Source organism: Carlito syrichta, unplaced genomic scaffold (genome assembly GCF_000164805.1).
Source record: "Carlito syrichta isolate Samal-C Ts95f unplaced genomic scaffold, Tarsius_syrichta-2.0.1 Scaffold289251, whole genome shotgun sequence".
NCBI lineage: Eukaryota > Metazoa > Chordata > Mammalia > Primates > Tarsiidae > Carlito > Carlito syrichta.
This window is the reverse complement of record NW_007233347.1, coordinates 223,619-246,408: the sequence shown is the minus strand read 5'-3', so window position 1 is coordinate 246,408 and position 22,790 is coordinate 223,619. Positions and strand designations below refer to the sequence as shown.

At 40.0% G+C, this 22,790-nt stretch overlaps 1 protein-coding gene and 1 pseudogene across 1 annotated transcript in view; both read right to left on the bottom strand.

Annotated features, from left to right (window-relative positions):
• Nucleotides 1-782: 782 nt before the first annotated feature.
• PDE7B (phosphodiesterase 7B) overlaps nt 783-22,790 on the bottom strand; it is a 146,609-nt gene continuing 124,601 nt past the window's right edge. Inside the window, exons 9-12 of the mRNA XM_008054213.2 lie at nt 17,135-17,279; nt 15,105-15,201; nt 9,322-9,402; nt 783-4,495 (exon numbers count right to left, since the gene is read on the bottom strand). Of these exons, the coding sequence (XP_008052404.1) occupies nt 4,260-4,495; nt 9,322-9,402; nt 15,105-15,201; nt 17,135-17,279 (559 nt within the window). The 3' untranslated portion in view covers nt 783-4,259. The remainder of the gene's footprint in view (nt 4,496-9,321; nt 9,403-15,104; nt 15,202-17,134; nt 17,280-22,790) is intronic.
• On the bottom strand, nt 9,644-11,037 carry LOC103256328 (annotated as a pseudogene).

Genomic DNA, 22,790 nt, shown 5'->3' with positions numbered 1-22,790 from the left:
CACAGCATCTGGCACATAGTAGGTCCTTAATCAGTATTTGTTTAATGGAGATTTAGCTGCTCATGTAGGCTTGGCCTATTTGACAATGCTTCAGTTAGGTTCCCACGTGTATTTGAAAGCTGTGTGTGAACTTTACTTGAAATACTATTGAGGTCTCCTTTGGACTTTGTCTTTATGATATAGGACATCTCCAAATGAAAAAGTGGCTTTGCATTCAAACATGGGGAAGGCATTAGGAATCAGTGAGATCTGAACACAAATCTGAATAAAATAAATCTGAGAAAATACATAAAGAAACAAGAGTGTTTCTGAGAAACATGGTGGTGTTCTTTTTCTCTACCATTAGATCAATGTAGAACACTCAGTTGTCCTATCTGAGATGCTCTATTGTTCTTGATGGCCTCTAATTTTGAAATGTGAGACTACATTTTTTTCACAAATAATTCTTGCATTGAGTCTGCTATGTTTTTTAAACCTAAAAAAATTATACCTCATTCCCATTCCTATATGAGTTTGAAAAATGTGAGTCAGAACAATATCAGAAATCTGGGGGGAATGTAGAGCTGAATGGTGGCTCTCATTTTGCAGTAACAGGCAAGGGAAGCCATCATCAACATGGGCATTTCTGTAGCCGCCAAATGGGATGGGCCCGTGGGTCATGTTTGTATCTGTGTTCTTTCCTTGAATGTTTCCTCTCCTGGGCAGTGGGTTCCTTTGCTTGAATCCTATTGGTTGGCTGGTAACACGTTACCTGGTGAGAATCAGGATATTTTCATATTGTGATATTTTAAAGAAATTATCTTTATTTTTAGTTTTCATCTAGACATGCCAATGGATATTTAGGCCACATTTTGAGCAAAACTCACAAGGTGGTTTTTTCAAACCTCACACGTGTACACAAAATGACACAATTCTTAAGGGTTCGCTTAAGAGAACAAAGCATGAGAAGTACAGTGGATACAAGCTCATAACCAAATCCAAATCAGTGAGCAGATCTGATTCAACATGAGAAAGATTACAAAACAAGTCTGTGTTTTGTAGGAAGCACTGACTAAAGACAAGGTTTCAAGACACGCTCCAAGTCCCTTTTGGGAATCTGTATGCAGGGAGAAACAGAGCCTGGCTTTTACTTAGCCTAGCAGAGAGTTATGGGTAGGTCAGGTTGTCATAAATAAGGTCCTGACTATTAATTGCTGCTATTAAAAGGAGAAGCAGGCTTTGCCTATCAGGCCTGGCAGTGATATATGTATATATATTCTCTCTCTGTCTTCATTTGATCTTAAGTTTATCATTACTAAACATAGCCCTTTGATCCCTTTCTTCTCAAGCAATGAAAGAATTAAACTTGGTAAGTCAACAATTGATGGTCCATGAACTAGGACAGTAAGATAAAGATAAAATCCACGGATGAGCCAATAGCTGTATATTAATTAGTAATTGGACTCCTAATGAAATATTGCAAAAGAGCCACTACTAGACAAAAAGAAAGAAGTTTTCACAATCTTTTTCTTTTTTGTTCTGTGGACAAGTGAGGAACTCAAGTACTCTCCAGACAGTTGAATGAAGGAGACAGATGCATATAGTTTATGCATTATATTTCCTTTTACTTCAGATTTTTATTGTACTAGTAGCTACTTCATAGGGTTAATCGTGGATATTTGGTGGTTTTTTCTGGGAACTCTTCTTCAAGACCTAATTGTAACAAAAACATTTTTGTCCTATAAACTTGGAACTACCCAGAATACCTCCAAATCTTATTTATTTAAATTATGATATAATTGTAATTTCAGCAAAGCCATTTCCTAGATTCAAGGTAGGGGCCCCATTAACTAAAATAATACCTTCTTTCCTATCTCTACTTTCTTGTCCTCAAAAGTTGCTTTCCTTGATTTGATCCCATAGCCATTAAAAACAGACTACTCAAAAACCCTCTCTGTACCATCAAACCTAAGTAAGGGAGGTTTGGAAACAGGAATACAACCAACATATTCTCTTTTGGGGTCTCCCCAAGCTGAGAGCCTCAGAATGCTAAGGCGATAAAGAGACATATGTCAACTCATAGATATTACAGAAAAAACAGTTGGTGTTAATTCTCCACAACCTCCTTTCTTCCCCATATCAATAGTTTCAACTTACCATTCACTCACTTCATAAGGTCTTCACACTTTCTTTAGCACCATCTGACAATCTCTCCTACTTTAATGAAAATATAACCAACTTGCCAAAATTTACCGGAAGCCTTAACTCTGCAAGCCCCAGCCTCCCTGCAGGAACTTATTATAGGCCAGTCAAGTTTCTAACATTTCATTTGCATGTCAGGAGAAAAAACTCCCAACCAGTTGCACTCAGGAAGTGAGAGCTAGCTGTCATTTTATCAGCTTGAGAAACAGCTTGATAATGGCAGAAACAGCCACTCTCCCACTACCATACTGTTAAAGCCAAGAAGAAAGGGGTACCAACAATTTTCATCTAACATTAATTATGCTAAAACTTGTAACGAAAGGGTTCAGTGCACAGCGTTTAGCAGCCTGGAGAAGAATGCTGTTAACAGACTGTTTTTACGGCCAAGTGTCTGTAGAAAAAAAGGGTAGCAAAATTCCAAGGTGACACTGCTAGCTAGAACCATAATTAACAACGATGACCTGCCAGGAAGGTAAAGTGTGTCATAAAACTGAAATCTTTCCTTGACTTAAATAATATGAACTTCAGCTAAACAGTTGAGTAGTTGTTCACTTGAAATTAAGGGAAAAGAAAAATCCAGTTACTATTAACACCAAAGAAATGCACGCCAACCATAAACCAAAAGTACTTTGGTACTGTAGCCATAACAGACAAATGTGTGACATGGGAGCGGGGAAATTCCCTGATGCTTAGATGACAGGGTCATAAGAGGTTTTTGAGACCTGCTATGTCTCCTGTGAAGCTGATGCATCGCCATGTTCCATAACAAGAGTCACATAAACATAGGCTTATCAGCTGGCTTGTGAAAACATCGCTGCGTTGAAGAGTGACTGATTCAGGCTTGTTGAAGGGTCTCATGTATCTGAGGAAACGATGCTTGGTGCCATAGATGAAACACTATGGTCTCAAGCGGAATGCCTGCGAAGTTTCTGAAAGGTTTCCTCAAAGACTTTATTCAGTTTTGGTTTGTGACCTTAGCTGGAAAACATAGAGACAGGCATGGGAAGGCAGTTCAGAAAGACAATCTGTGAGGATTTAAATTGGGCAGCTTTCAGAAGATGAAAGATGTTTAAAGTTAAGGCCTTTATCTGCAAACAACAGTATATTAATAAACTCTATACCATATTTACAAATGCATTCTCTTGTATTAAAACTAACAGTATTCTGTTCACAGTGCCATTGTTTATACAGGTAGCAATCCCATAATACTCATGTATTTTGGCATGGGAATCAGTAGCGCTTGGTATTTACAGAAAATGTACATGGGTGAATATAAACACGTCACGGAATCCGTCAAAGACAGATTGGCTGATGGTGCAAAGGAACGAACTCTACAGCACCTTCCCCTCAGATCGGATAGGAAATGTGATTTCTTAAATTGAGAAGATGCCAAATCTCTGCCTCAAGGTGGCATAAAGTCCGTAACAAATCAATGAACCCCCTGTTCAAGTTTGGGTACATTGAGTAATTCTTAGCCCAAAGTTTTAGATCCATTGTCTAGTGCATAAAATAGAAAAGTTAAAAAGATTTATTATTATTTTTACAATAATAATTATTATTAAAATAGAAGGTACTTTCTGTCATGCTCTCATTGTGCTCTGGCCCTTAAGACCAATCTCCTTGGAGTTCCAAATATGCTGGTGTTTTTGTCACACAGATCAGCAGTCAGATGGCAAACGCTCACATGCTTCTGGACTTGGGAACTGCTGCCTGTCACAGTGTGACCGAGGGTCATGGGGGGACAGGCAGAAGCACCTCTTTCTTACTCCAAGTCTTCTCCTGGGGTGGGGGGTAGGGGGTGAGCCTGCCTGTGGCATTGGCTCCCACGTCACTGAAGGGAGTCGCTCATTTCGGCAGCAAATGCTGAGGTGACAAATGGCTTCTGTACACTTGCACAAAGGCGGGGAGGCAGGTACGTGGGAGGAGGGTGGCATTCCAAAGAGCCCCAGGACAAAACCCAGGGGGCGGCTGGGGTGACTGGCAAGAGCTCCCTCAGAGCTTGGGCCCTCTCTGGAGGTGTTGCTCATGCAGGCCCTTCCTCTCAGTGACTCAGAGCAGGGCACGGGCCAGGCCAGGTGCTACGCGGTGTCGCCTTCTGTCACAGTCTGCTCCTCGTTCTCAGTCTTGTGGCCTGCAGGGTCGTGGTCGGGGCAGCTGCCACTACCGCCCCTGCTTCTGTGCTGCTTGGGCAGTAGGCTCTTCCACTGGGCTTTGTTGTGTGCGAGGTGGCTTAGCATGTTCTCAGACAGAGGGCTGCTTCCGGTGAAGTGGGCCCATTCCCGGAACAGCGGCTCCACGATGTAGGTCATGAAACCTGGAACAGGGAAGGCCATGCTCATCACCAAAAGGCAGTCAGATCCACTTCTTTCGCCCTCACTGACACCGCGGGGGACCCACTGTGTACTTGGCTCCGGGGATATGAAGGCAAACCAGATATGGTCTTCAGTCCAGGAGCAGAAGCTATGCCGCTTCGGGCTTGTCCCTTAACCTCTCTGTGCCTCAGTTTCCTTGGTTGTAAAAAGGAGCTAAAGAGGGTACCAAACCCGTAGGATTGTTATGATCATTAAATAACTTAACACATGTAAAATGCTTAGAAATCTCCTGGCACGTAGTGGGAAACCGCCAGGGGAGGTGGGGGCACACCTCATCAACAAGGGTACCTGCATAATAAATATCTGTATACCTAGCCCTGAATTGTATCCCACATCTTTAAAAAAAAATCTCCTGGCATATCTCCTCCCAATAACTAGAGGCTATTCTTATTTGCAGAGGGAGAAAGACATATAAATAAACAAGTTTTTAAAAGTCGGTATTGAAACTAAGAAAGGCAGGTAGGGGAGGGGAGGAAAGGGCAGATGACATCAGGAAGGAACACCTCACTAATTCTGACCACCTGAAGAATTCGGCCACTTACCTGTAGGTTACTTTTTCAAGATTATCATTTTATTGTCTTGCCTTGCTTTGAACTACTGCTAAAACAACTAAGTTTAAGTAAAGTTTGTTCATTTTCAATACAGATTTTTACCTGCATAAAAGTCCTACCTTAGTGACCGGATAAGATTGTTTGATATTAGACTGTTTATTTGCATGTGTGTTCTCTTTAAATATTTAAGATTTGTTACCTTCTAATCATGTTTTGCTGTTATTGTGCTTTCCATATTAAACATGATTTGTTAAGCAAAGGTAACTTTTGGTCTAGGCCAGAATTGTTGGAATCATCACAGACTTGGACGTATTTAGGTTTTATTGTATTTCCTTGTAATGTAGATGTGAAGAGAAAGGCCAATGTTTTTCAACATAACAAAAATTTCCAGCAACTAACCCTGTGTGTTTATAGGCATATGGAGTATAAGGCTTGAGCCGATTATCTTTTTGTTAGACAGACAGCAGACACTTGGCCTTTGAGGATACTACAGAGATGGAACAATGCAATGCTATTGTACATTTCTGCATTGTCTTATCTTATGTGAAATATGATTTCAATATTATGAGATCATTTTAGAGAACCTGAATCCAAGCAGGAAAATTAAGCCAGTGACTTTATGTCTGGATTTGACATTTTGAGAAGGTTATATAAGGAGTCAGCAAATAAGGATTTCACAGTTTGCTTGCTTAAAGAAAAAAATTATTGAATTTTCTTTATCTCCTTCGCAATCTTCATATCTAATTTCTAATGTAAGTTACCTTAAAGGAGATTAGCTATCTCAAAAGATAGGTGACAAAATTATATTATTCTAAAGCTCAAGGTGTGAAAATTTATTGGGTTTACCTAAGGATAAAAAGGTTACAAATCCAACATTTTAAAATTCAACACCAAGGGGAAAAAAACCCTCATTTTTTCCCCCTAAAGTTACCCTGGAATTGTACAGCTGTATTTGTACTCTTCAGATGTAAAGTCTTCTTATGCTACTTAGGAAAAGTTATTTTTTTATTTTTATTTGTCAGGATCTCGCTCTGTGGCCCGGGCTGGAGTGCAGTGGCGTGATCATGGTTCACTGAAGCCTTGACCCCTTAAGCTCAAGTGATCCTCCTGCCTCAGCCTCCCTGGGACTACAGGCATGCGCCACCACACCCAGCTAATTCTTTTTTTATTTTTTTTTGTAGAGACAAGGTCTTGTTATGTTGCTCAGGCTGGTCTCAAATTCCTGGGCTCAAGTAATCCTCCTACCTTAGCCTCCCAAAGTGCTGGGATTATAGGCAGAGTCACCGTGCCCTGCCTAGGAAAGTGATTTTAAAGTCGAATAGATGCTGCGAGGCAGTTGTTCAAATAAAGAAAGCCTCCTGGATGGTCAGATTTGGGAGCCTGTTCACTCAGTGTGCTGTGCCAGTCTTTCTCTTCTCGGGGGTTGAACTGACTTTGCTGGGTACTGTCCTTCTGGAGGGGTGGGGGCCAGGAAATGAGGCATGGTAGCCTCAGAGCAGGTGAGGACTGAAGGAAATTTCTTTCTCTTCAGCTTTCCATAGATTTCACCTGTTAGAGATCCATTCGATTCAATTTGTTCCTTTTAAAATGCAGAATTTGGTGAAGAGAGGCGAGAAGGGAGAAGAGGCTATTAAGACCCCATTTCCACTTGTGTAAACATGAATTACTTAAAACAGAAAATCAGATCTGAGCTTGAGACCGGCACTCAGAAAAATTCTTATTTTGGATTGAGATAGGGAAAAGAGAGGGAACATTTTCAGTCAGAGGGGATTAAGGACAGAGGAAACTGCTGCCTTACTTGGGACCCACTGAAAAAATTATTATCTGGGGGACTAGAGCTTGCAGCATCCATCAAGTCCTGTTGATCTCTTTGGGGTCTCTAAGCTTAGCCTGATCTATCCCTGCCACCACACCTCCGGAGCCCAAACCTTTAAGAGCTGCAGATGTAGAATGGAGACAGAGAAAGACTTATGTACCTAGAGTTGGTTTACAATCACCTTCCTTCTCTTTATTATGACTGTGCTGGTGTGGTTTCCATGGGATTTCCCTGTTCCCGCAACCCGCATCCCCCTTTAAAAAGAGGTATCTATGGTAACCACATTTTCCTGAGCTGTGAATCAGGACCTATGATCTGACAAAATCAGTGTGTTCTCATGACAACAACAGGACAGACATTCTGAGATCAGACCTGTTTTGCATGGAATCCAGGTTATGTGCTTCACAATGTGAGTCCTTTTGTTTTTTGGGGGCAAGGTTCAAGATGTCATTAACAGTTGGTGGCAACATTTCTTTCTAGCCAGAGCGGAACACATTGAGTCTCACGATTAGGACTTTGGTCAGTGTCTAATTTTGAATTACATCTGCAGAACGTTCACGGCTAAAGCAACAGGCAGAAGAGAACTGGATCCCAGGAGGCTGAGGCTGTATCTCTGTTGTTAATGCCCCTACGATTCTGAATCATCATTTGCCCTGAGTTCTATTTTTATACCCATTATCCCCTATTTTGGGGTGGGGGAATCAGTTTAATTATGAAAACAACAGAACAATATTAAGGACAAATTGGAAAAAAGTGAATGCCCAATAATCTCATAATTTTAATATTTGCATATTGCATTCACATCTTTGTAGCTAGATTTATTTCAATCCTATTTTCTGGGGAGGATTTCATTGCTCTTTTGTTGAGATTGTGGGTTAGATTTGACCCTCACTGATTGTAAGCATCTCATTCTAACTTGTTCTGGTTTTCTTACTTTTCAGCTTATCTTTTCAGATGCCCCTTCCCTTCCAATGTCAAGACATTAAAACTTGAGCCTTGCAGAGGCCTGTAGGACCGTGAATACATTCAGCTGTCTAAGGTCTGTGGGACTAGGTAAAAAATGCGAACTGGTATATGTGAAGGTTAGAGTTTATAAGGAAAAGAGTTAAAAGTTCTGAGCTTGCTTTCAACGGCAGGGAACTGCAAGGAAAAGAAAGGCTTACTTTAAATGTAGATAGAGGCCGGGCTTGGCGGCTCAGCCTGTAATCTCAGTGCTTTGGGAGACCGAGGCGAGTGGATTGCCTGAGCCCGCGGGTTTGAGACCTGCCCAGGCAACTAGGTGAGACCTCATCTCTACAATAAATCAAAAATTAGGCGGGTGTGGTAGTGTGCGCCTGTAGTTCCGGGTACTTGGAAGGCTGAAGGGGAAGGATCGCTGGAGCCCAGCAGGTCGAGGCTGCAGTGGCCGGGAGCGTGCCACCGCACTCCGGTCTGGGCGACAGAGTGAGACTCCAACTCAAAAAACAAACAAATAAACAAACAAACAAACAAAATAAATAAATAAATGTAGATGGAATTGGTGGAGTGTTGGGAGGTATGATAGAAACTCTTACCGGAGCAAAAGTATTTCCTCCACTAAAGTGCCTAAAATTTCCTTGGTCTAATTTGCTCGATGGTCTTATGCATATCTCAATTAGATAAAGTAGTAATTATTGTGGATGCATTGTTATCACACTTTAATAGTTTACCACAATTGACAGTTGAAAGAAAGTGTGGTTTAAGAGAATGAGCCTGAAAATAAGTGTTGAAGCAGGAAGTTGTGAAACATGTGACCCTAGGCCCAGTGGGATAGCATGGCTCCAAGGCCCGAGGCCTGGGGACCATACCCCTGGGAACAAGTGTCAGGGATGAGGGGTAGTGATCAAAATTGGAAGAATCCTAAGGGCCAATTCTGCTGACTTCCCACCTTCAAGGCCTGGAGAGAATGTAGACAGTTGATTCTTTTACAGAAAAAAATATTTTCCTTCTACTCTATTTAGTTTTAGTTCTATTATAAACCATAGTTAATTCAGGCTAATTAAGGGTCTATTAAAAAAGCTTTTATTCTAGAATTATAATTATCTAGTAGAGAAGTCATGATTAAAGTGTTTATTTAGACCCAGTCATTCAAAGGGACATTTTTTTTTTTACTTTAAATGTTTTAAATATTATTTGTTTTAATAGAGAAGGGGTCTTGCTATGTTGCTTAAGCTTGATCCCAAACTCCGGGCCTCAAATGATCCCCCAACTCAGCCTTTCAAAGTGCTGTGATTATAGGCATGAGCCACTGCGCCATGCCGGGGACACTGACTAAACCCTCGATGCTGATTTTTCGAGAGCTGTGTGTAGCTCTTCCTTTCTTTGTGACTTCGGTCAGAGGTGCAAAAGCTATTATTTAAAATGGACATTGACTTCAACTCACCAATTTGTATACTAGGGATTGAATCTTTCTGTTGATTACAAAGAGGACTGATTTCCAGTTCAAATTTCTGTTCAAGTTCACCTAAGAAGAAGGAAAAAGAGACACATTGGTAATCTAGAATTTATAAAAGAGTATTAATAGTTTTAATGACTCAATTGGAAGAAGTTATTCTGGGAATTACTGTTCCCTGCCTTGTTATCATTAGAAACTCTTTAGCACCGACTTGTTCTGCCTTATTATAGTAGCTTCCATAAAAATTTAAAATAATAGAGTGTCAGTGACCATTTCTAATAGGTTCATTGTAAATAGGTGTGCTCTGGGACTAGAGTAAACTTCTGAACAAGATCTATAAAAACAAGACAACAACTAATGGTGAATTTCCTAGCATGAAATGGAAGTTCTGGCTTTAAATGATAGGTCAAGAAAACAGGTTTTATTTCTCTTTTCCTTTCTTCACTTTCAGGTTTTATTTCTCTTTTTCTTTCTTCCCTGACCCTGGTCTGGTTTCACCTGAGGACAACCAGGAATAATGAGTTGGTAGGAGATGGGGTGGAAAGACTGAAAGATTTCATTTGAGCAGCATCACAGTCCGTAGCTACAAAATTAGTCAGAAGTAAGGGCCCAGTATCTCTCAGCCTGATCCCTCAGAATTTTAGCTAACGTAACTGAAGTTTAAAAAAAGTATAAAGGTCAGAATGATATTTCTTTTGTTTTCAAGTTTTATACATATTTATTTTTACAAAGCCATCATGTAGGCAAAGATACATATTCAGTAACTGGGAAGCCATAAAACTTCTGATCCATACTTTCAGGTTGGTTCGATTGTGATACTTGAGATAAGGATCATCAGCATACCAGTTTCACCTCTAGAAAGATGTCTTCATAGCCGGGCTCGGTGGCTCAGCCTGTAATCCCGCGCCTTTGGGAGGCTGAGGTGAGTGGATTGCCTGAGCCCGTGGGTTCAAGACCCGCCCGGGCAACTTGGCGAGACCTCATCTTTACCATAAATCAAAAAATCAGCCGGGAGTGGTAGCGCGTGCCTGTAATTCCGGCTACTTGGAAGGCTGAGGTGACAGAGTGAGACTCCAACTCAAAAAAAAAAAAAGAAAGATGTCATTTTATCTAAGAGTTTACTCTGGGTTTTATTGCAGAACACAAATTCCTTCAAGTGTCTTTTCCTTGCATGTGTCTTTTTCTATAATTTTTTCTTATAACCAGCCTTTCTCTTTAGCCAAAGACCAGAATGATGTCGAAGAAACCTATAGATGACAGCTTTCACAGTCTTTCTCTTGCCTTTTTGTGAACTGAAGTATGTTACTGTTCTGACTGGCAGCTTCAGGACATTTGGAAACAAGGGGGCCACTCTATTAAGGATTGTTGCAGTACAACCAGATGTCAGGTTTCTGACAGATGTAATGAGTTTAGGAGCAGAGGAAACAACTAGTCTCTGCATATGACTAAAGTGTCCAGTGGACAATGCAGAGGTTCTCTTATTCTTGGCACAGTTTCGCTAGGCTGAAGATGCCAAAATATTCAGGGACCAAAAGACACCTGTGGTTCCAGCTACTTGGAAGGCTGAAGAGGCAGCAGGATCGCCCAAGCCCAGCAGGTAGAGACCATGGTGGCTGTGAGCGTGCCACTGCACTCCAACCTGGCCAACAGTGAGACTCCGGCTGAAGCTGCTCTCACGGCACCGGCAAAGATGGAGGCCACCATCTTACTCCCTCGCCTAAGGCGGCCACCAGGTTGATATTTCTTTTTGATGCCTTTACCAGCTAGAAGACCAAAGGAGAATTTGCATCATGCAAAACTTGACTGAAATCCTTTATCAGTCTTTCCTGACGGTATAAAGTTGTGGGTGATTTTTGTTTTGGGAAAAACAATCTGGTTAATCATTGGAGAAGCTGGTTGTAGGACACGTTAGCTAGGTTCACAGTTGTGAATCGATTTCCTAAACTAGAAGAGATAAAAGTGTAATATTTATATAGAGCTCACTGTGTGTCAGTTACTGCTGTAAGCATTTTATATATGTTAATTTCTTTCTAAAATTTTTTTCTTTTTTTTGGAGCTAGGGTCTCACTGTGTTGCCCAGGCTGGAGTGTAATAGCACAATCATAGCTCATCATAACCTCAAAATCCTGGGCTCTAGGGATCCTCCTGCCTGACTAGCTAGGACTGTAGGTACGTGCCATCATGACCAGTTAATTTTTTAAAATTTCATTTATTTTTTGTAGAGATGGGTCTTTCTATATTTTCCAGGTTGGTTTCAAACTCCTAACCTCATGGGATTCACCTGCCTCAGTTTCCCAAAGCACTGGGATTACAAGTGTGAGCTGTCACTGCTTGACCCTGGTCTGATTTCTTAGTAACTAATTCTTAATTTTTGCTCTTAGCTGGTTTTCTTCCTCCAGTTTTTCTTCCACGTCAGCTGCACATGTTGTCCTAAACACACTAAGATGGCTCCCACTGCTATGTTCTCTGTTTTAGCCTGGCATCTAAGGACCTCCACAATCCTCTTCTCATCCAATGAGATCGAGCTGAGCTATAAGGCAGGGTGTGTATCCCTACCTCAGTGTTTCCTATTCCCTTCTATCTAGACCAGCACTGTCCAGTAGAACTTTCTGCAATGATGGAGAGGTTCTCTGCACGGCCCACTATGACAGCCTCTTGAAATATTATCAATAAACAGAGGAACTAAAATGTTTATTTTATTAAATTGTAATTAACGTAAAATTGAACTAGCCACATGTGCTCATGGCTGCCATATTGGGAAGTATAGAACAGTACACATCTCTCAACACTGAGCTCAGCACTGAATCTTCACCTATGACCGCTATCATTAGAGGTCTTCCAATTAGGTCATTTATTCATTCACTTCTTCAACAGACATCTGTAAAGCACTTGAATATTTCAGACACTTTGCTAATTGACATAGTGAATACAAAGAGGAAAACGGCATAGTTTCTTTCCTCCAGAAACTTTACTGATTAGTGTTTTGAGAGTACGAAGCATAGCTAACTATACTTCTATGTATCCGTCACAACATTCCCAGTGGGGCTTTGTATATAGGAAAATCACAGTTTTGCTGCAGATTAGACAAGGCTGGAAGAAGATGTTCAATAAAAGCTTCTTGGAAAAGTAGTTTGATAGGGATGATATCAATCTGTAGTCACAAGAGAACAGAAATTCTGCTTTTCAAAGGTTTTGGAGGTGTATGGGGTTTGGAATCTTTTTTTTTTTTTTGAGTTGGAGTCTCACTCTGTCGCCCAGACTGGAGGGCAGTGGCTGCTTCCGGCCACCGCAGCCTCGACCTGCTGGGCTCCGGCGATCCTTCCGCCTCACCCTTCCAAGTAGCCGGAATTACAGGCATGTGCTACCACGCCCGGCTGATTTTCTGATTTATTGTAGAGATGAGGTCTCGCTGCCCAGGCGGGTCTCGAACCCGCGGACTCAGGCAATCCACTCACCTCAGCCTCCCAAAGGCGCGGGATTATAGGCTGAGCCACCGAGCCCGGCTGGGGTTTGGAATCTTAATCTCTGTCCTGAGAGTATAATAGTTTTTCTAATTCATGGGATCTTACTTTCTTTTCCCCTATGTCCTTCACTTTGATTTAAGGGTTTTCTTTTGTTCGACATCATCAATTATATTAAAGATACTTTGTCCAGAACTGCTTGCCACCTGTGGAAGCCTGCCTGCCAGAAGCAGACTGGAATGAGCTAGGCTTTGAGTCCAAATCCAAAACTGAAAGTCAGAGTAAGATTAATCAAAATGATACATGTCATCTTCACATAATTTTATAAAATAATTTAGTAGGGAGGACAGGCAGTTTGGACGACCAGAGAGTCTATTCTTTTCCTCTTAAAACAGGCAGAACTTCTACTAGACCATTAAAAAGGACCGGAATTGACCTCTTCATTCTCCTCCCTCTGCCAGGAGACATGCCAGAGCAAAGCACATGGAAGCTCACCCTTAGGGATCTGAGTTATGGATGTTCTAGTCGCTCTCTCTCTTTTTTTTTTTGAGTTGGAGTCTCACTCCGTTGCTCAGGTTGGAGTGCAATGGCATGCTCATGACCACCCCAGCGTTGACCTGCTGGGCTCATAGGATCCTTCCACCTCAGCCTTCCAAGTAGTTGGAACTACAGGTATGCGCTACTATGCTCGGCTAATTTTTAAAAATTTTTATTGTAGAGATGAGGTCTTGCCAAGTTGCCCAGGCTGTTCTCGAACCCCTGGGCTCAGGCAATCCCCTCACCTCGGCCTCCCGAAGTGCTGGAATTACACTATGGAGACACTATGCCTGGCCTGTTCTAGTCTCTTCTATCTTAGAATGCTGTATGTGCGTATATTAGGAAAACAATCAGGTTTTACAAGGAGATCTTACAGGTTAACTTTTGTGGTTTATTGATTCTCCTTAGTTAACAACTTTGCTTTACTAACTTTATGTGCCCAACTGACACGATCCTGCCCTAAGTTGCTCAGAATCCAAATGAAGGTGCATGATGAGCAAATCGAGGGTTTAAACTGTAATTCATAGTAGCAGAAGCACATGACTGAATCCCATCCGAGTGGGTTAGAATAGGATCTTTCTCTGTCTGATTGTTTGATTTCCCAGGATGGCAATCCTACTCTCTTTCTCAGTGAGCTAGTTAAATGTTTTATAGATCACACAGTGAAAAAAGTATTTATCATATCTAATCTAAAACTTTCATGCTCCAAGTTTTTCATATTTTCTTTTGTTTTGCCCTCAGTGCAGATTTGATATCATGAGCAACTAGAACCGATCTTTTGATTTCTAACCACTCACACTCAATTCAAGTGAAATTACAGAGTTGCAGTAGTTACGTGAGCACTTTGATTCTGAAAGAAAGAGACGGTGAGCGAGCCTTCTGGCCCCACATAAACTCAATCAATTCTGTCTTTGGGGCCATTGCAGTATCATTGACACATCTTTCAATGGAGGCTCTTCCAAAAGGCTCATTGTTGCTATTTGACCTCCCCATAGAGCTGGTATGTGGGACACTTCAAGCTTTATTTGTTCTCAGCCTCTCAAACCTGATCCTGTCACTAGCATGAGGGCATTGCTGATGCCTGAACAAACATCCTGAACATTGAAACCAAGCCTGAAGAAACAAGGCTGTGTTTAAAAGTCGATATCCCACCCAACGTTAAGATCCTGCTGACTAATTCATTGCCTTATTTCTGAATAAGGTTAACCTTTTAAAAATCATACCCCAATTCAGGGCAATTGTCTTTTTACAGCAAAATTCTTCTACCTCCCTGTTGAAGTTATATTTGAAAGGATGAACTCAATTTTTGGTCAGCTGTGCTCAATTTCATTATTAACTTTGTTTAAGAAAGCGAGAAGAAGGAATACAAAAGGTATCTGAGTCCTTCTGTCATAGTGGAAAATACTGACCTCAAACAGCATTTAGCCTTTAGGCTGTACTCAGCTCATTAAAGTGAAGGTCAAAGTAAAAAATCAAACTGTTTCGTACATTCTTATATCCATAGAGGAATTATATATATGTCCCACTTTCGCTCATTTTTCATTATCACCTGTTTCTGTAGTGAGACTTATTTATTTTTGAGTGTTTTCCAAAAAAAAAAAAAAAAAAAAAGGGTTGGGTGGTTTGTAAGAGAGTTAAAGAGAAAGGTTAGGATAATATGAGTTGATGAAAGAACATATATCATGACAGATTAGCCATTTCCTGTTTTATTAGCATAAAAAGGCCTGAAAAAAGCCGGGGTAATGAAATCTCAGCTGTTGGATCTCGACTCACCTTGCCTGTAGAATTCTTCACAAACCCTTTCACTCCACTGCTTGCTCATCTCCCAGATTCTACAAGGATTGCAAATGTCAGCACACTTCAAGGCGATCTGAGAAATAAATGACAGGGTGGGGAGAGATGGTCAGAGGGTGCTCCTTCAGTTTCAAAAGCACCCCAAGCCAAAGGGGCTGTTGAGCGACCAGTCTGTCTCATGGTACCAGGCCCATATTTGCAGAAGGCCTCCCTGACATACCTCTTCAGGAAACAGCACTTATTCACCACTACACAAAGCCTTCATTCAGAACGCCAACTTTATAGCAGTGCAAAGGAGAGAAGAGACACAGTCCAAGCACATGAAGCTTTCTGGAGGAGACTTGGGTGGACAGGCCAAGGAAAGCCATGGCCTGGCTCCTTCTGTTGACCCACTCCTCGCAGGCCCGGAGGCTGTGCAGAGACCTGGCCAGGCTCAAATGAGATCATCTGGATCTCACTCTTACAGTGACCACATTGACCAACTCCATACATCACCTTAATTATGTGTGTTGGCATTGATGTGCCATGCCTGTGTGTGTAAGTAAGCTCAGACTGTCAGCCGGGGAACTAAGTCATATCAAACATAGGAGTATTTTGTTTGCACAACTAAACTTGGGACTTCTTGGCTTGCCTCTCTCTGATCTGGATCTGAGATGCCAGCTTTTGTCAGTGATGATGACCTTAGAATTCCCTTTTAACCACCAACTGCTGCTGAGATACCTGGCTACCACTCACGTCCATTATTTTGACCTAGTTCCTTGGGATTACAGAACAGGTAGTGATCTTGGGGTCTGGAAGAGCCTCGAATCATATCAAGCTGCAGATTTGGGTGTTTATATTTATTTCCCGGTTAATGGGAATGGAGTGGGTGAGGGGCAGAAGTCTCTTCCAGGCTCTGCCTTTAGGATTCATCTGAGTTAAGCAAGCCTTCCTTTTGAAATCCTAATGTTCAAGGCCAGATCTCTTAGCTATTCTCAACTTGGTTTGAGTCACTTAAATCAGACACTTGGTTGATCTTTGTGGCACTCGAAGACTAGAAGATTAGTTTGGGAAGAGAAAGGATGGAGTCATAATTCTACAACTGGGAGTAGGGTATTTTCTGGCAAGGGTGGACCATTTTGGACAGCGACAGAGGGCAGCGTGAACCCCTGGAACAAAAAAGATGGTACAATTCAGTCTCCGAGTGCAGCTCCACCTCTCTGGTTAAAGTTGGTCTTTCTAGATGAGTTCAGGGTCCATTCATTCAGTCTTTTGCACCAAAAGGAAAGAAAGAAGACAAGAGAAAATGGGAGATCAAGAAGAAGGCTCTGGTTTGGATACTAGGTCAGGCTTTTACTTGTGAGGTCTGCTCTGCCCCGAAGTGATTTCTCACAGGACACATGACTTCTTGCCATGGAGGAAAGCAGAAAGGTTTGAGTTTGATTCAGTTCAATTCAAATCAATTCAATTAAACTCAACTTAAAATAACATACTTATTGCATACTTAATGACAAGGGTAAGACTAAAACTAGATAAATATGTTTGAGTCACTGATGAAGATAGGTGGGTAGGTTATAAAAGAAAGTAAAGGAGGGTCTGATTAAATAGGCTTTAGGTGAAGGGAGGTCACTTGTTTTAAATTTTTGTTTGTACCATAGTTAACATAATATATTTTTGTGTTACAGAAAGGGTCATTTAAAATCGCACAGGTATTACAGTGGTTAATTTTATACCAAGCCACAAAATGTGGTAGATCTTCACTACATGCAACTATCCAATGGGGCCGCTCTGTGGTGAATCAGTTACTAACAAGGAAAAATAAGATATCGTCAAATTACTGACATGAAACCCAGATTTTGCTTGCTTGGAAACCACTTATAAATTTTATGCATCTCAAAGCTTTTGCTAAAATAGGTCACTGCTCTAACTTACACCATGGGAGGTAACTTTTTCTAAATGTACTAAAATTATTGATCACGTCCCTGAGTATTTTTACTCAAAAACATAGTGGCTTTGTTCTTGTTGTTTACCTGAAGCATAAAGTGCCTGTCGTGTGCATCCTCCAGTCTTAAATCTTTATTGAGGAGGTGAGCTTTCAATCTGGTCAAAAATTCATTTTGCCTGTTGATGTCTGTTGCCAAGATCAAGGAGCCCAGCTGCTGTTCAATATCCTGTCTGCATCCACAAGAATGAAACAGAAAAACACACACACAATGCAAATCCCTTTGAGGAGGGTGGTTGATTCTCTCATCATCAGGTGGCTTGGCATCTCATTTCTGCCTTTAATTCTGTTCTTACATGGTGTCCCAGTCCCTCACAGCCTAAGAGCAAATCTTTCACCTACCAGGAGTTCTGTCCTTGGATGGGAGACATGCCACGAGTTATGCAGTGATTGACTGAAACCTTGGGTAAACAAAGCTGTGGTCATTTATACATTCCTATGATTCCTATGGGTGGAAAACTGAAAGCCAAACAGAAGTGTATACTTTAAGGAGGACACAAAAAGACTTACAGAATCATAGGAGTTTGGGTTGTGCTTTAAGGAGTTCAAACTTGTTCCAACATTAAGATTTGCATGGAGATGCTGGGCATGCACTTTGGGAGGCCAAGGTGGGAGGATCGCTTGAGCCCAGGAGTTCAAGACCAGCCTGGGCAACATAGTAAGATCATGTTGCACAAAAAAAAAAATTAACCAGGCCTTGGTGGCATGCACCATGTTTTAGCTACTTGGGAGCCTGAGGCAGAAAGATAGCCTTAGCCCAGGAGGTCAAGGCTGTGGTGAACTGTGGTCATTCCATTGCACTCCAGCCTGGGCAACAGTGAGACCCTGACTTATATACAAACAAACACACAAAGAAGCCAAAAGATTTTCATAGAGTGAAAAGGGCATAGAAATAGCAATAATAATGAAGAAAGTAACGGTAAGCATTCCATGGTACCATGGAATGGAAAGATTCATCAATGGAACACAGTACACAGGCCAGAAAGAGACACTGGAACTTAAAAAAAAAGTGAATACGACACTGTTCAAGCCAGTGGGGCAAGAGATATATTAGTCAACAAGTGGTATGGGGAAAATGGGATATTTTGGAAAAATAAAGCAAGTTAGAACTTTAAGTAACATATAGAAAGTAATTCATGGAAGGAAAGAGCTATAACTGCTTTTAAAATTCACATTTAAAAATGAGGTATATTTAGAAGGCTGCATAAAACGTATATACTCATATATACTTCAGGGAATAAATATAAAACGAACATCTTATAATTACCACCCAGACGAGAACATTGCCAGCCAGTGCCCCAGAAGGTCCCCATGGCTGTCTCATCACATCTCTCCCCTTCAGCCCTGAAGTAACCACTTTCTTGCTCTTTGTTTAATAACTTCCTAGCTACTTACAATTTTACCATCTGTGTGTGCATGTCTAAATAATAGAATTATTCAATTTTAGCCACTTTTGGATTTCAAGTTATATGGTATATAAAGTAAGTCTGTGACTTACTTTTTTGGCTTGACATTATGTTTTTGGAATTCATCAAAAGAGGAATGTGAGGGCAGTAGTTCATCCATTTTGATTATTAGATTGTATTCTACTATGGGAATATATGACAATGTGATCATCCAATCTACCTGAGATCACTTCCATTTACTAGAGATTGCCAACTATTTCCAAAATGATGGTACAATTTTACACTCCCAGGAGTCATAGATGAGATCCTCTTTCCTCCAGCGTCCTACTTTTTATATATTTTGCCAATCTGATTGGTATGTCATGCAGCTCATTGTGGCTTTTATATGAATTCCCTTGATTACTAATGAGGTTGGGCATATTTTCTTGTGTTTTTTAAAATTCTTCATATTTTCATGTGTTTATTGGCCTCTGTACTTCTTCTTTTGTGAAGTTTCTATTCTAGTTTTTACTATCATTCTGTTAGTTTGCCTTTCTTTTACTGATTCAAAGAGCTCTTTATATATGTTAAATACTAGTTTTTTTGTCAGTGAGGTGTCAAAAATATCTTCTCTCTTTGGTTTTTTGCTTTCTTTATGATGTCTATTGATGAAATAAAATCTTAATTTTTAATATAACTTAATCTATACATCTTTCTATTTGTGGTTTGTTTTTTCTCCTCTTTTAGAAATTCTTCCCAACTCTGATGAAAAAGTTTCTCTACATTATATTCTAAAAGCTTTATGGTTTCAATATTCACCTTTTAAAAATCCACTTCTGAATATTAAAAATAATTATATAAAATAGGCAATTAACAAAAAATAGAAAATATTCCCCAAATATGAAGTGGTTAAATATTCTTAGTTTAACAAAAAGAAAAGTAGATCATCTATGTGATACTCTTTCCCTCATTTTTATTGATGGTGATTAAAAGTAACTGCTAAATAATTTGCTGAATTAATGAATGATTGTAATCCCTAATACTATTGATGGTATAGGGAAAATGATTCCCCTCATTTTCTGTAAGAATGTAAATTAGTATAGTGTTACTGGGGAGTAATTTAAGACAATGCAAAAAGCATATGATGAATGTAAGTAATTTGATAACAGTTCATCTACACATTTATATTAACATGCTAGTAAAGATGCAATTAGTAAAGATATATGTTACAAGGATGTTTATCCTGTTGTTTACAATAATGAAACATTTTGGGGGGAAAATCACAAAAATTTCTAAGGAGATGAGCTAAATAAACCATGATATATTCATACCATGCATTGTTAACTATGGTGAAATACAGTCATATTTATTGACATGGAGAAATGTCATGTCTTATTATTATATTAGATAGCAGGATACAAAGCATGTAAAACAAGATCTCTACGTCATAGAAAATAATTTGGAAAGCTATATTGTGGGATTATGATTGATTTTTATTTTCTTCTTAATACTTCTCAATATATGAATTCTTCAAAAATATGAATTCTTGTTAAATTTATAATCAGGAAATATAACTCTTTTAGTTAGGTGAAATGTTTTATGAATCAAATGAAAAGGCACACTAAAAGTTTTAAGTAATAGGCTGGATGTGATGGCTCACACCTGTAATCTCAGCACTTTGAGAGACCGAAGCAAGAGGATTGCCTGAGCTCAGGAGTTCGAGATTAGCCTGGGCAACATGGCAAGACCTCGTCTCTACAATAAACAAAAAAAGTTAACCAGGTAGGATAGTGCATGCCTTTAGTCCCAGCTATTTGGAAGGCTGAGGTGGGAAGATCGCCCGAGCCCAGCAGGTATAGGCTGTGGTGGCCAAAATCATGCCACTGTATACCAGCCTAGGTGACAGTGAGACTCTGACTCAAAAAAAAAAAAGTTTCAAGTAATATTTACAACATATAACAGATGGTAACTGTAGTTAATATACAAAGAGTTTTTACAAATGAATAACACTGACAGGAAATTAGGAAAGGACTAAATATAAAAATTTGTTTTCTAAAGAAACAGCAATATACAGTAAATATACAACAACATTTCAATCTTAGTCATAGTTAAAAGATATATACTAATTTAATGACAACCCCTCTATAAATACATACAGATTTATATACATTCACACATATATGTCAAATTTGGAGACATTTAAAAAAGATAATAAAGATAAAACTCAATTTTGGTGATGATACATTGGTACCTTTTCTTATACCCCACCAATAGAAATACAGGTAGATACAGCTGTTTGGAAAAACAGTTTAATCATATACAGGAACCTTAAAAGTTTAGACCTTTCTGACCAATAATTTTTGTCCACAAATATTTCCTGAGAAAATAGAGTTTCAGAGTTTAGGATAAAAATACATGTTTAAGAATGCTTGCTGAACATTATGTGCAATGACAAAAAATTTGGAAACCACCGAAATTCCAAATGATAGGCAGTAGTTACATATCTTTTGGTACCATAATGTCATATGGTCAATAAAATTATTGTAATTTAAATAGCATGTTTAATGATTTAGGAGAAGTATTTGTAGTAAAAGAAAACTATCAGGATATAAACTGTTAAATTTAAGTTCTCCATTTTGTTAAAATGTGGTTGCATTGAAAAAATACTAGGGCTATTGCCTTGCTAGACTCTGGTGTGGCCATGAGCTCTTTGACCTATGGCTGTTACCATGCTTCCTGGCTTTGGGCCCCTCCCTCACCTCGGGGAGGTGAATCTTCTCTCTCCTTTCTCTTTCTCTCTCTAATTTCCTTTTAAATAAACTATATATTTTTAATCTTAAAAAAAATTAAAAGAAAATGTACCAACCAGATTAATATAAACTACTCCTGGGTGGCAGGGTTACTAGTAATTTCAGCTTTCGTCTTCATATCAGGTTGAACCATATGAAATTGTTGATAGTCTACTGTTTTTGACCTTTGAAAACAATAACTTCATATGGTTCAAACCAGTTTTGTTCTGAGGTTTCCTTAGTTTCTACAATGAACCTGTCTTACTTTAAAAATCAGAAAAATGACATCAAAGCATTTACATGAAGATAGAAGGAATAATAATAATGATTATGGTAATAGCTTTTATTATAAAATCCTTTCACTTATATTATTATATAACAACTATTCTTTTAGCAAAAGCAATTTATAACTCTGTGTTCTACAAAGACACATAAAAATATAGGCTGGGCATAGTGGCTCAAGCCTGTAATCCCAGCACTTTGGGAGACCGAGGCAAGGGGATTGCCTGAGCCCGTGGGTTCGAGACCCGCCTGGGCAACTTGGCGAGGCTTCATCTCTACAATAAATCAGAAAATTAGCCGGGCATGGTAGCGCTAGCGCGCACCTGTAGTTCCGGCTACTTGGAAGGCTGAGGTGGAAGGATCGCCGGAGCCCAGCAGGTGGACGCTGGGGTGGCTGTGAGCATGCCACTGTACACCAGCCTGGGCGACGGAGCGAGACTCCAATAAAAAAAAAAAATGGTATTTTTATTTGGAATGCATAGAGATGAAAGGAGTATTTTAGGAAACAGATATCAATTGCGTGACAAGCAGGATGAGTGCAAATATGAAAGAGGACACGCTCGTCACCCGAGGGCCCTTTCCTCCCTTTCCCCTGGCATTTTCTTCTTTCCTGTCCTCCCTATCCTTCCTTCCCTCCTCATTAAAAAAAAAAAAAAAAAAATCTATCTCTCCCACTTACCTTCTCTTTTCTCTTCTCCTTTTCACTTGACCTCTTGCCCTAGTTTTTAGTTCTTTTGTCATTTAATTCTTTCAATCTCTGCAATTTATTATTCTAGGAAAAGGCACAAGTTTTTATTCCATGCACAAGGACTGGTTTTATTTAGTTCCAGGGGGTTAAAAGTTAATGGAACTGAAGTTCATCTTGCAAATTCCACATTCCTCTGGGTGCTAGGAAACAGCATGAGATAGTATCAGAGGGCCAGGAATCAACCTACAACCGCAGAGCAGACTGCTTGTTCTATTATGGGGAGACACCACTTGGTCCTTGACCTCTAGTTAGGTGCCTGTCATTAGGAGGGGCACAGTGACCTATTTACTCCTTCGACCTGGGTCCTTTGGGTTCTGTATATTTTCATTAAACAGATGGGAATTAGTGGTGGCCTTGGAAGACACCACAGCAGCTAACTTGGAGCCATGAAAAAAATGAGGCAACAGCCTCAGATTTGGTAGGATTCAGCCAACATATGGGGGCTATCAAATAGTGAACCAGGAAACATAGTAAACTAAT